Source organism: Vulpes lagopus, chromosome 23 (genome assembly GCF_018345385.1).
Source record: "Vulpes lagopus strain Blue_001 chromosome 23, ASM1834538v1, whole genome shotgun sequence".
In the NCBI taxonomy this organism is placed as follows: Eukaryota; Metazoa; Chordata; class Mammalia; order Carnivora; family Canidae; genus Vulpes; species Vulpes lagopus.
The window spans coordinates 40,832,327-40,847,850 of record NC_054846.1 but is presented as its reverse complement, the minus strand read 5'-3'; the positions used below and the strand labels follow the sequence as shown (position 1 = coordinate 40,847,850).

Sequence of the window (15,524 nt, the reverse complement as noted above, 5' to 3'; positions counted from 1 at the left end):
CTGTGAAGTCAGTGACTTTTCCAGGCATTGGAAGGTGAACCCAGCTCCAGTGAAATCCGCACTTTGAACAGTCCTGTCATCCCTGCTCCTTTTATCAGAAAAAATTGCTTTGTGTTGAGCCATTTTTAGGGGCTGTTGTTTGTGGGAGATGTTAAATGCATTTCCCTTTCAGTATTTTTATATCTAGCTATAAGAAAGAGTTAAGCTTTGATGCCTCATGAAATTTCAGTACAGAAGTTTCTCATTGTCTGAAAGCCATTGGCTTACAGACAGCATAGGTTAAACATTAGAGCTAAAGTATCTATAACCAAGGAGGTAGTGAATTTATGACTCATAATTTTCATGTTTTTGTGGTTAGGCAGAGATTCAGAAGCATAATGTAGTATTCAGCATGGGGATAAAAAAGTGGTATCCACCTGGAAAAGCAAAGAAAACCATTTTTTGTGTGTGTGAAAAATATTCGATGTAGTGTAACAGTCGCACATTCATTGAGTACCTTACACAAGCTTGTCACTTATTCTCTTCAAGTAAGTCTTATAAGAACACTGAGCAAAGAATCACTCCCACTTTTTTATAGAGAAACCAAAGACAGAATATTTATACAGGGGCACAGAGTAAATTGGCCACGGCACTGGGATTTGGAGGACACAAAGGTTAGTTAGGCATGACCTCCACCCTTAATGACCTCCCAGTCTTGTGAGAGGAATATGCATACCACTACTAGTTGTCAGAATAGAATTCTAAAGTAAAGTGCTCTGAGAACACAAAGAAGGGAATGATTAATTTTTCTGGGGACAGTGTCCTTCTTTTCTCATAGCTTCGCTTAGTAGAATAATCTGGATGGATGACGCCACATAAAGGATCAATTAGAGCTTAGAACATGATGATATATCCTCATTTCCAGTTTGCACTAGGGGTTGTAGGATGTGGATACAGGCTTCGACCTCCTAAAATCTTTCAGGACTGGAATAGTGTGGCCCAGAAAGCACCACTGGGATGATATTTGGGGAGGCTTAAATGGATCTTTAAGGCTTAGAAGTGGATATTAAGCCTTAAATCACAAAAGGGTTTCCCATGCTTTTAAAAACTTTATTTTTATTGCTTGAAATATTTTTGGCCTATTTTAGAACTTGATTTGTTTCCTTTTGTGTCATTTTTAATGTTTTTGATAGAATAGGAGGCTACGTTGAAGTGGATATAAACACGGATTATGAAATTAACAGCATGTTTGAAATACAATGTCTTAGGGAGTTTCTGAGGGAAAATTCATGATCTTCTTAAGAATCAAAGCATGTGCCCTTTGAATTTTTTGTGAGACATGTTAGCATAGTTATATGTTCATCGTCTCATAGGAATTAAAAGAAGCCTGTGAAGCTACGGTTTTGGGGGTTGGATATAGGAAACATGGAAAAGTTCAAGCTTTAAGGCTACACATTTTTATTCAAATTTATGTTATTTGTTTGTTTCTACTTTGCAGTTATGATTTTGGATGACAACATGCAAAAACTGAAGGCTCGATGTTTAGGAAATATTGTGGTAAAGTAAGAAAAATTTACAATGCTTCTATTTAAGAGTGCAAGAATTGGTATGTAATAGTAAGAAAAACATGCAATGGATAGCACTAAGTAGGGGGTTGCAAAATAAGCTCATGCATGGCTAGACAATACCCAGTGCCAACTTCTTGTCATTTAAACATGGAAGCCCCATAAAGTAGGATAAATTTATGATTTTTTATAAAGATAAATCTTGCATTTTAAATAGTTTTTTGATGATACAAATAATGCATGGGTGATCTATTTAACTTAAATACCAAAAATATAAAGATGTATTTAAAGTTTCTATACTCCCACCCTTTAGCGATACAACATTAATTTTATAATATATATGCGCCCTTCCTTTTGATCAGCATTTTAGACTGCTTATTCTTGTATTTCCATTTTTCCTTAACCCTGTCTCATGAGCATATTTCGCTTCAACTCTGCCTCTAAAAGTGTTTATTCCCATTCTAGAAATCTTGGTCTTTTTTCTTTAATATTTATGATTTATTTATGATGGTAAATAATACCATATTGAACATTGTTTTTTTATGTTGTCTTCTCTCCTTTTCTGATAATCGCTATCATATTGAATGATTTCTAAAAGTGTAAGTATCAGGTCAAATAGTAGCATAATATAAAATCCCCAACTCAGCAAATACCACAATTCCTGGCTAACATTTTCATCCTTGTTCATTTGTAAACAAAAGTGTCAAAAGCGTCAAAATTGGAAGTGCAAATACTGAAATTTGCTTTGAAATTTGCTTTGAATTTGCTTTGAATTCAAATGGAATTCAAATTTCCATTTGAATTAAATGGAAGTGCAAATACTGAAATCCATATTTTAAAATTGTCATGCTAAAGGAAGCTGAAATGCAAGTTGATTAAATCGGGGGACAAACAAGGTGTGACTATTTTAATAATTAATACAGGTTGCTTTAGTGCCTCTGATCGGGAATATTGGCATCTTTACTGATATGGTTTAAGTAGTAGCATTTGGCAGAAGGAACCGCTGTAAATAAAGAACATTGTATGTCAAACTTTGAAAAAAATTTGTTTTCCTACTTATTTAAAAGAATTCTTGGGACGCCTGAATGACTCAGTCAGTTGAGTGTCCAACTCTTGGTCTCAGCTCAGATCTTGATCTCAGGATCATAAGTTCAAGCCCCGCAGTGAGCTCCACACTGGGCATGGAGATTTCTTTAAAAAATAAGATAATAAAAGAAAAGAATTTTCATGACTGAATTTTCATCCTGTCTCAGGTTAGAGACCTAACCTCAGGTATGAAATTTCTCAGATTAGGTCTCTGAACTGCAGAATATTGGACACATAACCTCACCCTTTCCCTAAACTAAACCTAACCGGAACCCAAACCTGACCCCTAGACCTGAGAGACCAAAAAAAAAAAAAAAAGAAAAGAAAAGAAGCAAAAAACAAAAAAAGATGTGGTATATTTATATAATGGCCTCTTACTCGGCAGTGAAAAAGTACAAGATCTTAGCATTTATATGGATGGAGCTAGAGAAAAAAAAAAACTCAGGTTAATAAAACATTTAAAATTCTGTGAAAATTAAATGAAAAACAGTAACTTTAAAAAGAATGGATTTCTTCAGATCAGGATATGTTAACCTTACAAAAAGCTAATAGAGCAGATATACTTTATGATACAATTCTCAGATTCTCGTGGTATCCCTAGATAGGTAAGTACTATATTATTTTTTTCAAGTTTAAATTTTAAGACATCTTTTTAAAAAACCGATTATTTATTTATTTATTCATTCATGAGAGACGCACAGAGAGAGGCAGAGATATAGGCAGAGGGAGATGCAGGCTCCCTGCAGGGAGCCCCAGGTGGGACTCGATCCCAGGACCCCGGAATCACAACAGGAGCCGAAGGCAGACGCTCAACCACTGAGTCACGCAGGTGTCGCAAATTTTAAGACACTTGTTGTCAAGATGGAAAAATTAAAAACTGAATATACCATTTATATTCATATTATTCTGAGCTAGAATGCATGTTCACATAGAGCTGGTTGAAATCTGACTTCTTAGGGGGAAATGGAGAATTGGGGGAAAGTGTTCTAAGAAATTAATAATCTGAGCAAGATTGTAGGTGGATGTTTAGCTTACTTAGGGAAGCACTTGGTTTTTGAAAACCCTCTAGCAGCACACATTTTTATATAACCTTCTAAATATAAGTGAGTCTATTTCATAAAGCAACTCTGTAAGATCCTAAAGGTAGTATTGATGCCACAGTTTTATACCCTCTGTGTGTTTTGCCATTCTAATTATTGGTTGTTTTGCCCTACTTCCATTCAAAAACAATATAGCAGTTGCCCATATAAACTATATTTTTTCTTAAAGCCATTAATGTTACTGGTACTTAAAAAGTAACACAACCATTGCCTTAAAGCATTCTATGGTTTAGATTGTCACCAATTCAGAATTATTTTCTACTCTCTGCATTCCTAAACAGGGAATTTTATTGCACTGATCTGGGATTCTGAAATTTCTTTGTGAATTCTTGGAAGATACAATATATTATGATATGCAGTGGAGTTTGCATCCTGCCTTAAGAGTGAGACGAGATGTTTGAAAATGTTGTATATATATTCAAAGGTAAAGAAGAAAAAACAGGAAAAAAAAATAGTTCCCATCAAGATCTCGCTCTTTTTTTTTTGTAAAAGTAGTTGAAACCTTATTATAGGAACTCATTTGTAATATCTGGGAGGATATTCCAAAGGATTTCCTTTGGAAACCCACTTCTCTAGTGGCCATTCCACCCTAACCTGTCAACATCAAAATTACTCGTGCATCTCAGTGGCTGCCTGCAGAACGTGTAGGATGTTTTCATGTTTAACATCTATTGGTAAGGTTTCTTTGTGTTAGTCCATAACTGTTTTCTGTGCCTTGAGGGGATACATCATTCACCCAGAATGGGACTAGCCAATGAATGCTTTATAGAAGCTCATAAAAAATATATGTTTAATTGAATTAAGGGAATGAAAAAAAAAAAAACCCAAAGCTTCTTGACTTAATAAAAATTGTTGCGGTTCTTAAAAAAAAAAAAAAAGTATGTAATTTGAGAGAGAAGGATTTTTTTTTTTCATATAGACCACATTCTAAAGAAAGTTTGTGATCTGAAAGCAGACTTCTTTTCAGAGATTAGCCACATGGGCCCCCAGAAAACTTAGGTGGATACTGTAAAGGAGTATATATGGTGAGTGGGGTCCACCAGGGACTTAAAACTGAGATGGTGTCAAAAGCTACCTCTGGGAGTGATCCCTGGCCAGAAATAGATGTCCACTCTCAATTATTCATATCTAGGCTTCTCTTTATTATTTTATTATTTTGTATAATAACTAGTAGCGGTGTAGGTTCACTAATAATACTTGTAGTATAATTACAAGAATACAGGGAAAATCAGCATGGAATATTTGAAATGTATGGGGCTCCAACTATATTAAAGTAAGCCAATAAAAAAAATGACTCATTGTTTTAATTCCAAATTTGTTTGCTTTTGTAAGTACTGCTGTAGCTGCTTCTTCCACTATAAAATCTGTTATGAACAAGATAAATCACATTGGAAACTATCTTTCTGTGGCAGTTTCTTTAAAATCTGAAGCTATAATCATATTTCCACCCTTTCAAGATATTAAATGGAATGATTCATTTTATCATGTTAAGACGATTCACCCTAAAATGAGAAATAGTGGTATGTGGAAATGTTGAACAGAAAACTCTTGTTCCACTTAATTTTTTCCACTTCTTTGTTAACACTTTTCAGAAATCGCACTGTTTTGCTTTCTTGGGAATCCCTTCACTGGAAGATAGACGTTTAAATGATTCCTCAACTACTGTAGACCGTAGGATGTAATAAGCATGAATCCTACAGCTTTTCTAGATTCTCTGCATTCATCGGATTTGCCTTTCTAGTAGAGAAGAAACTACATGTCTTTGTGGATGTTAGCAAATTCCTTTGATTCTGAAACCTACTCCAGGCAGTTCATTTAGTGGGAAAGTTATGGTATCTGAATTGCTATGAATACAGAATGTTCATGAATTTTGGGAGGTATTCCTGCAATTGCATCCAGAGCCCTAAAGTGCAGAAATAAAACTGAGTCTGTAATTTCCAAGCAGCACAGAACAGGCCATGAAAGAAAATTTTAACTGCAATTGCCTTCCTCAGTACCCCAGAGCTCACCGTTATTAAAGCCATAGGTCTCTGGCTACTGTAACAAGCAGGCAATAGTTGATCAAAACCAACTTGTGCTGGGTAATGCATCTTTTCCACAGTATGCAGGGTTTTTTTTAAAAGGGGAAAAAATAAGTCCTCCTTTATGGGCCTATGTTTTTCATGGATCAGATCCAGTTGTTGCTACTGGAAGTGCAGCTTTCCACCTCCTGCTATGTGCCCTGGTCTGTGCCCCGCAGGCCTGGGCGCAGGAGGAGGGTGCTGTACCTGGAAGGCATCGTCCACGTGGCTTCCACTCTGCTGCCTGCCGGTTTCTCAGCCTCCAGATGTTGACTTCTGTCCCCTGTTGACTCCTGTCACATCGTTATAGCTTCACAGGAGTGACTTAGTCACTGTGCTGCTGTCTTGGGAAAGGGCCAGGACAGCTTTCTTTTCATTAGTGTATCCCTTTGAGTAAAACTAAGGGTGGCACATAATTGTAATCACGTTCCTTTCTAAATGTCATACGCAGATTTTATAGTAAGATCATTTATTAGCCTTACACCATCACGGTGAGATAGTGGGGCAGGTATTATCCTCATTTTAGACATGGGCATCTAAACATCTGTAGTAGTTGTGCAGCTACAGCTCACATTTATAACCTAGTCATTTTGCCCTGAGAGAAAGAAATGATGGCTTAATCATTCTCTTTGTGGGGAGACAAAAGGCAGCCTCATAAGAAAATCTCAGGTAAAGCTACAGACTCCAGTGGAAATGCTAGGAGTGCAAAGTTGGGATCTACCCCCAGAATTCTCTAGGGAACAGGAGTTAGGTCTTCAATTTAACTTCTGTTACCATGGGGATTGCTGATGGAACAGTAAATACAGATCATCCTGTATCTGGGAATGGAGGCGTGTATGTGTTATATTCCAGAGTGGTCAGGAATGTCACCTTCTACAGTGATGACCAGTCCCTTCTTTTCTTATCTGTTTAAGGATTTCTCAGCACACACACACACACACACACACACAGAGGATCACTTGAGTTATTTCTCTTTCCCTTTAAGAATGGGTTCTCAGGAAAGACATTCTCTAAGGGTAACTCTTGATCCACCCTTGGACAGGTTGCAACAAAACTTCCCTTTTCACTCTGCTTGAAAGAGTTGGGAAAGGTATCACAGAGTGGCCTTATTTTGGATTTGAAGGAGGAGCGTAGGCACTATCCAGAGTGGGTCCCAGTATTTTCAAACCTTCCCCTCCTCCTGCCAGTCTAATGTATCTTCATGTTATTGTAACTACAGAGGAAAATTTTCTTTTTCTGCAACTTCAGAAGAAGACCCCAGGGCATCCATTATTCCAGGAGCAATAGGATAATCATTAGGATATTCAACAAGAAAAATGTTAATTTGCAATTCTGTTTAAAAAAAATCTACTCTAGCTCATATATACACCGAACGTCTCTCTGGAGCTTATTGCTTCTCTTCTCACGTGTTTTATTTCATATATATATATATATATATATATATATATATATATATATTTCATATATTTTCATATATATATATTATATATATATATTTTCATATATATAATATATATATATATTAGTCATGGTTACTCCCAATTCTGAAAACCTCTCTTCCTGTATTTCTTTAGGACCATTATATGGCATCTTTTAAGGTTCCTTTTTTAGACTCCGTTTCTAATGTTGAAATTGCAACATCCGAATTTTTTTTTTAACATCCGAATTTTTAAAACACATCAGACTCTATTAGTGAAGAACAGATAGCTTCCCCTCATTGTATCCTGCTAATTACTAATTGCTATCTCTTATCTTGCTCTCCAGCCTGTTCCTCAATTCAATTTGGGGATAATGAAGTAGTTTTCTGGGGACATGTCAGAAATGATCAGGAGACTCAGATGTCATTTCCAGCAGATCCACACCTTGGCTTTTAGGTGTGGCTTCATTTCAGGGATAAAACTTTCCCTTCCAAGAGCTCCTGCCGGTACAGAGTCCAAGGACCTGGTGTAAAACTTGCCTGATGAACGTCTTTACCTTATTTCATTAACTTAAGGGAATAGACATCATTCATGACAGTCTTTCTCCCGAACTGTATTGTAAAAACACTAGACTTTTACGTCTTCATCTTGTCTTCACTGGCTGCTTCTATTCACACCTTCCCCGTCTTAGAATCAGCCTGCCTCTCTGCACTCCATCAATGACATATCTTTCCTTCCAGTCACTCACAGACTCTTAAAAGATATAGTCTACTATATATATATATATATATAGTCTAGCTTCCTGCCTCCTCTTACTTTGTTTACTTTTTAGTCACTCTCATTATTGTCTGCTCTGTGCCCCTGAAATGGCAATCCTGAGAATACTCACCGTATCTTCATTGTTGAGTTGCCTGACCTCGGTTGGATCACTCTCAAACAAAATCTGTGCTTCTATGACCTTGTTAAACACTCAATCATTATTAAAACTCTACAGTAGTGGTTCTTAAGATACTCTTTTTTTCCTAGTTCTCATGCATCTGATTTATTTTTTGAATGATCCCCTTTCTTTGGTCCTTAAAGAACAATAGCATTTGGCCTTGGATTTCTCCTTCCATTTCATTCACTGTCCCTGGATCATATCCTTGGTATGTTATTCTTAATTCTCAAGGTCTCTAGGTAGATAAAAATTTATACAGACCTTTCTCACAGGAGTGAGAAAAAAATGGTATAAAAATCACTACCATCTCTGTTCTTTAAAAAAATTAAGCAGGTATTTGAGATTTTGTGCAACAGCTAAAAAAGTCCAGGTCCTTAAAATCTGTTAACTTTTTTCCCCCTGGAGGATGGCTACCTATATTTTAATCCTCTACACTTTTATTAATTATAAGAATCTACTCTGTTACTGATTATTGGTGCCATAGTTCGCCCAGGCACTAAGAGAAAACCCAGATTATCAGAGCACCTTCTTTTAAAGATAGAGGCTGCAGACGTAACCTGCTTCTGGGAAGTATAAGATGTTCTCTTTCTCTCTAGTAACACTCTTACCAGAAAAAGCTGCGCACTCTGTCCCATGTACACACGCTGTATGAGGTACGTCCCAGGCCACCAGGAAACTCAGATTGCACTCGGTGCCTGAGGAGCTAATTCATTTGGATTATTATTGCAAATACTTAGGAGTCTCTACTGTGAGGAGGCAGTCTGGATGCTGGGGGATCAAAATCTGTGTCTAGGGGAGATAAAATGAAAGAAAAGCTGCTTGAACAGTAGTATGTCCTTCTTTCTGCATAGTTTTCACTACAGGCAATGTTAAGTTGGATCAGCATTTCTGTACACCAACAATCAGATGGTGCTAAGAAACAGCTGCTTCTGTTAGACCCGGCATCCACATTCTAATTTGCCTCAGACCCCAGCCCTCTCTGATTTCCCCAAAGCAGCCTTAGTATCAGTTGCCAATTATTATCACAGTTACCTTTTATTTTTCTTAGAGTATAGTGAATAAATATCACCATGAAAAGCAGAAAGGATGTAGATCATCATATACTAGAGAGGAGGAAAATTGGAAATTTATTTATTTACTATGTAAGGAGAATCCATCTCCATTGAGATTATTGTCGAGATTGTTTCTTTTACATGTAGTCAGCTTCACTCATGAATGTTATCTTTTCCATCCTGGATTGGTTTTCGGTTATTATCTACCAAACCTTCTTGGCATCCTTATTCACCTCTTTATCCTCGGCATCCCGAAAATGGTGCTGAATTGATTGTGTTTTGGTGGCTGCTATATTCATATTTTATTACCATGTTTAATAACCAATGATTTACACCTGCCTGTAAGATAATAACAATAAAAACAAACTGAGGAAGTGAAATTATATGATACGGAGTTAGGATTGGCATAGCCGACTCCGCTAGAAGAGCCCACAGGCATCACCTGCTTCGGTCCACGGCCTTCGCGCGGGCTTAGTGAGGAACAGCAAGAGCAACAACAGCAGAGTGTCTGTAGTTTACAGATTACAGACCGCTTCCGTTTGCATTTTATGCAATTGCATGAAGTCCAGAAATGCAGATGTTGCATTTTTTTTTCTCCATCTTAAATTAATACAAAGTGAGGGCTTCTCAAGGGAGGACCTACCAGGAGGCTGAAGATGGGCAATCACAGCTGGGCCGCTGATGCCACTTGTAGCACCACTCCTCGGACAGAATGTGAGAATACAACTCAGCGCCTCGGAGGTCTAATGTTGGGGTGGAGGATGCGTGACACTGCTTCATGGGAAGCAGTAGCCAATGTCTACTTTGTTATCAGTTTTCTCAATATGAACACTGTGAAGTCACTGCTTCGCTTTGTATTTTTATTGCATGAGCCTGGAGAGGGAAGGTGTTGGAAAACCCTTAAATTCTACAGTATCGAAATTCCCAAACTTTATTTTTTATTTTATTTTTTATTTTTTTGAAATTCCCAAACTTTAAAGCATTTTCTAAAAGGTTCTTGTGTCCAGGAAACAATTTGAGTGATTATTTTCATTGAGTGGCACTTCCTACAGGGAACCAATGTGAGAATTTGTTCATTTACCTGTATAAAGATAGACCAAGATTAAGCCCTGACCATGCGTATAATACCTATTTGATACTATGGGGGAAAGAAATAGAAGGACAAATTGGTTGGAAAGAAGAGGTATATCCGATCTTCTGTTTTATATTCTCAAGTATCTCCATGTGTTCATAGGATGAGAAATCACCTGGGTTGGGATGGTCATGAAAAGAGAGACTGCAAGTGGGTGCAGTGAGAGGGACTTCCCTGAGGCAGATTGATTGTGAGGATAAGATTGTTCATGGAATGTTGAATTGGAGCATTTCATCACAGAGATAGCCAGAGGTGGCAGTTGGGATCTTGGTACTTCAACAGCAACAACAAAAAGGATTTATTTACCTATGGTAGAAGGATATTTGTCCTTAAAAAGTAATTCAGTCATGCATCTCTGGTTCCTTTGTGCAGATGTTATGCTTCCTATTGAAACAGTGATTGCTGCTAATAATACCTATTTGAACGCCAGCCTCAATGTGCCTTTTGTGCCCTTTCCTGAGACTACAGTCATCCCTCAATGCTGCTGCCAGGTCATCGCCAGCTGCTCAGCCTCAATTAGGATCCGTCCAGTAGATTTAGGGGTCATGCTTCAATGTGGGATTTGACTTGCAATTATCCATCACACTAGGAAATTGTTCTAATCAATCTATCTTTATTACCACTTTGATCATAATTCTAACTGCTCTGTTTTTATATAAGGTTGCCATTACCACCTGGGGCTTTTTCAGGACTCTGGAAGAATCAGGAAGCATTCAAGCATTTATACTTTGAAAAATTTCCTGTAAGAACTTTATAATACTTGTTTTTAAACCTTCCAAAGTACCTCTCTGTAGTTCTTGCCTATTAAATCGAGCACTTAGTCCTGGACTCATAGATAACAACTTCTAAAGTTTATCTGGACCAAGTTCTGGATCTCAGAAATAAGAATGCCCAAACCACAATTAACTAAGTCATTTTTATATTTATTGGTCTCTGGACATAGAAATTTCTCAGTTTCTCTTTAGCACATTTTCCTGAAATTGAGCAGCCCTGAATATCGGGAACGTTTTTGTTAAATTAAAGACTTTGGGGGGCTATCTCTATTCTTTCCTGATTGGATCTGTCTGAGAGCACCTGATCAGAATTGTACACTGTCACTGGGACCCCTTCACCTCCTCTATAGCTGGTTATGTGAGCAAAGTTCATTTGGATTGCCCAGAGTTGTATTTTTCCACTCCTTTACCTATTTTTGACATTCATTCCTGAATGTTCTCTTAGCTTTTTATTTTAAGTTCCCATTTTAAAATACAGATACACGCTAGGCACAGGGTTCCTGCAGCACAACCTCCAGTAACCTGGATGGCCAAAAGCGTTGGCCTTACTTACTGTGTCCTTCTTTTTGTTTTGTCATTTACCTGCTTCTCTATATCACCGTAATATGTTTTGTGTTTATAACAGCACTTTATTGTTAATACACATCAGGTCCCACCATCATATTGCTGCTGCACTTTGGTTTCTATTTCTTTCCAAGAGGTTCTTGGTTCTTATTATGCAGTAGGTGAAAAAAAAATGGTCAGAATTCTATTAAAACAAACAAATAAGTCTCAGTGTTTAGCATTTTATCTTTATTATTTGTGAGTGAAAGATAGGTAACCTAATCAAGTAAGCAAATGACAGGATTTAAAATAGCTTCCTTTAGAAAAGAGATCTTGGAGTTAAATGATCTCAGTAGCTGAGATAAAACATGCCCCCGATGGACTGTGGCAGCGAAGATTTGTCAGTAGAGTTGACTCTCTCGGCCCAGTCTATCGGCCTGATGGGCCGCCATTAAATCCTCAGAGTACTGATATGATTAAGTACACCCGATAGTGGCAAATGAGATGTGCATGTGGTTTTAACATGACCACTTTCTACACTGACAGTGCCCAGGGTCTCAGTTTATGGTTAAACTATGTGGGGTGACTGTACTCTTGTTATCCTGACCTCAAACTTCTCATAGAAGGGTTAATCACAGCACAAAAGGTAGAGTAACTTGCCTGTAGTTTACAAGTGATGGAGCTGGAAAGGGAGTAAAGGGAAAGCCTTTATGAGTAAAGGCTGGAGTCCATGCTCTTGAACTGTACTCTAGGTTTTTCTCTCCGAAAGAAATGACAGTGAGAGCTGCCAATTACTGAGGCCTTTCGCTGTGCCAGGATCGGCCCTCTTTACATACACCATCTCATCTATGCTTCACTGAAACCTTACAGGGTATATATAGTTCACTACCTTGTTTAGCAGATGAGCATCCTGAGACTCAGGAGCATATAGTGACTCATCTGGACTGTTCCTAAAGCCCATGCTCATTAACATCAGTATCAAGATAACTGAAAAGCATTAGAATTAATATTTCTTTCTACTTTGTATTCTTCTTGATTCTCCATTCTATTGTGATTTTCTGGACCGGTGAAGATGTGCTGCTACTTTGAGTTGATTAAAAATTAAATTTCACCCCTATTATTATATTTCACAGAAGCTCGAGTCTAATCCAAATTCATGTTAACAAACTAGCACTCTATTTTGTAATTATTCATAGAGAGCTTTAGAGCTTTTAAAAATTAATATTAATTAAAGAGGAAATCTATCAAAGAATTACTTTGCAATACCAAAGTATATTGGAAATACTGAACTATTAATTCTCCATTAAAAAAAGTGAGTTCATAAAGTTTACAATTCTACATTCAAACATTTAACTTGAAAATATTTAAGAACATTTGAATTTATTCCTGGCTATTAGAGGAGCAAAGAGATTCTAGTAAGTTTTCAAAATCAAGAAGAGTTTAATTCCATAGCCTAGTTATGAAAAAAAGTCAAGTGCATGCAGTAAATCCATTTCTATCACATTTTATATTATACCACTCTTAAATGATTGCATTACCTAGCAATACATGCTAATGAGACATTATTGATTCTCATTTTCAGGGATACTATGACACCATGGATGCTGGTTACATGGATGAAGAAGGCTATTTGTATGTTATGTCTCGAGTTGATGACGTGATAAATGTTGCAGGTCACAGGATTTCTGCAGGTGCTATTGAAGAGGTATTGATGAATATGAATTTTCTGTTCCAGGTAGTATTTAGAGACAGAGGTGAACTGGAATTAAGTCAGTGTATCTGGAAAATTACTGTTCCCTTCGTTTGAAGCAGAGGCTGGGTTACTTGTACCTCTCTCACCTCACTTCCTCTTGTATAAAACGTCCTATTCTCCACACTCCCCGGTCTCTGGGTGGTAGGGGGGGGAATTTGAAGAAGCTACATATTTGTGCTATTTATAGGAGAGCTTATCTACTTTTGCTTCTTGATACTTACTACTTGCATTGCCTCTAGCTTCTTGATTTTCTCTTGCCCGATAACCAGGTTTGCATATAGTCTTTAACTGGTGGGAGATTTAAATATTTTATTGTACTCTTAAATCCTGATATTTTTTTCTAATGTAAATACATTGTCACCAAGTCCCCAGAAGAACTTTTTTTTAATGTTTTTAATTTGTACATTTACATAGAGTAAAATCTACTTTATTGCTGTTCGGTACTATGAGTTTTTATACTTGTATAGATTCTTGGAACCTTTACCACAGAGAGAATACAGAAAAATGTCAGCACTGCCAAAGAATTCTCTCGTAACATTACCTTTGTATTCTGATGCTCCCCATCCCTAACCCCTGGTGACTACTGATTTTTCTATTTCTATGTTTTTGCTTCTCTAGGATGTCATAGAAATGCAATAATATAGCATGTAACATTTGAGACTGGGTTATATCATTTAGGAAAATACATTCAAGATCCATCCAAATTGTTGTATATCAATAATTTGTCCTTTTATATTGCTATGTGGTATTCCATTAGTGGATGTATTAACCAGGCTCTGTATCCATTCACTCACTGAAGGATATTTGTTTTTTTTTTTTTTAATTTTTATTTATTTATGATAGTCACAGAGAGAGAGAGAGAGAGGCAGAGACACAGGCAGAGGGAGAAGCAGGCTCCATGCACTGGGAGCCCAATGTGGGATTCGATCCAGGGTCTTCCGGATCGCGCCCTGGGCCAAAGGCAGGCGCCAAACCGCTGCGCCACCCAGGGATCCCACTGAAGGATATTTGGATTGTTTCTAGTTTGAAGTAATTTTAAATAACTCTGTTATATGCATTCATGTACAAGTTTTTGGGCAAAATTAGTTTTTATTTTTCTATGATAAGTAACCATAGTGAGTTGGCTGGGTCATGTGGTAAATATATATGTTTAAGTTTATAAGAAACTGTCAAACTGTTTTCCAGAGTGGCTTCACAATTTTACATTCCTGCCAGCAGTGTTTGAGGGTTTCTGTTTCTTCCTGTCTTTATTAAAACTTGGAGTTGTGTCATTATCCTTATTTTAACCATTCTAATGGATATGTAGTGGCATCTCGTTGCTTTCAATTTGGTTTGCCATAATGACTTAATGATGTTGGGCATCTTTTGACATGCTTATTTCTCATCCAGATAACTTCTTTGGTAAAATACCTGTGGGAATCTTCTGCCCATTAAAAAAAAAAAAATGAGTTGTTTTTTGTTGTTCAGTTTTGAGAGTCTTTTATCTGATACATGATTTGCAAATATCATCTTCCAGTCTGTAACTAGTCTTTTTATTTTCTTAAAAATGTCCTTCACAGGGGCGCCAGGTTGGCTCAGCGGTTGAGCATATGCTTTGGCTCAGGGCGTGATCCTGGAGACCCGGCATCGAGTCCCACATTGGGCTTCCTGCGTGGAGCCTGCTTCTCCCTCTGCCTGTGTCTCTGCCTCTCTCTCTCTCTCTCTCTCTCATGAATAAATAAGTAAAATCTTTAACAACAACAAAAAGATGTACTTCACAGAAGTATTTTTCATATTGATGAGGTCAAGTGACATTCTTTTTTTTTTTTAACAAATCATGATTCTGGTATTGTATCTTAGAACTCTTTCCTAACCCAAGGTCATAACAGTTCTTTGTTTTGACCTAAGAATTTTATAGTTTCATGTTTTGCATTTACTTTATTGTTTTACATTTACTTTATTTTACATTTCAGATCAGTTTACATTTACATTTTGAGTTTTCGTGTGTGTATGGTGCAAGTTGTAAAGTGAGGATTATTATTATTATTTTTTTTTTTTAATTTTATTTATTTATGATAGTCATACAGAGAGAAAGAGAGAGAGGCAGAGACACAGGCAGAGGGAGAAGCAGGCTCCATGCGCCGGGA

At 37.1% G+C, this 15,524-nt stretch overlaps 1 protein-coding gene across 2 annotated transcripts in view; it reads left to right on the top strand.

Annotated features, from left to right (window-relative positions):
- The window catches only part of ACSS3 (acyl-CoA synthetase short chain family member 3), a 143,296-nt gene that overhangs the window by 113,118 nt on the left and 14,654 nt on the right, over nt 1-15,524 (top strand). For both annotated transcript variants that reach the window (XM_041738836.1, XM_041738835.1), the window contains 3 exons: nt 1,478-1,541; nt 10,990-11,071; nt 13,228-13,350. In XM_041738836.1, coding sequence (XP_041594770.1) covers nt 1,478-1,541; nt 10,990-11,071; nt 13,228-13,350 — 269 coding nt within the window. The remainder of the gene's footprint in view (nt 1-1,477; nt 1,542-10,989; nt 11,072-13,227; nt 13,351-15,524) is intronic.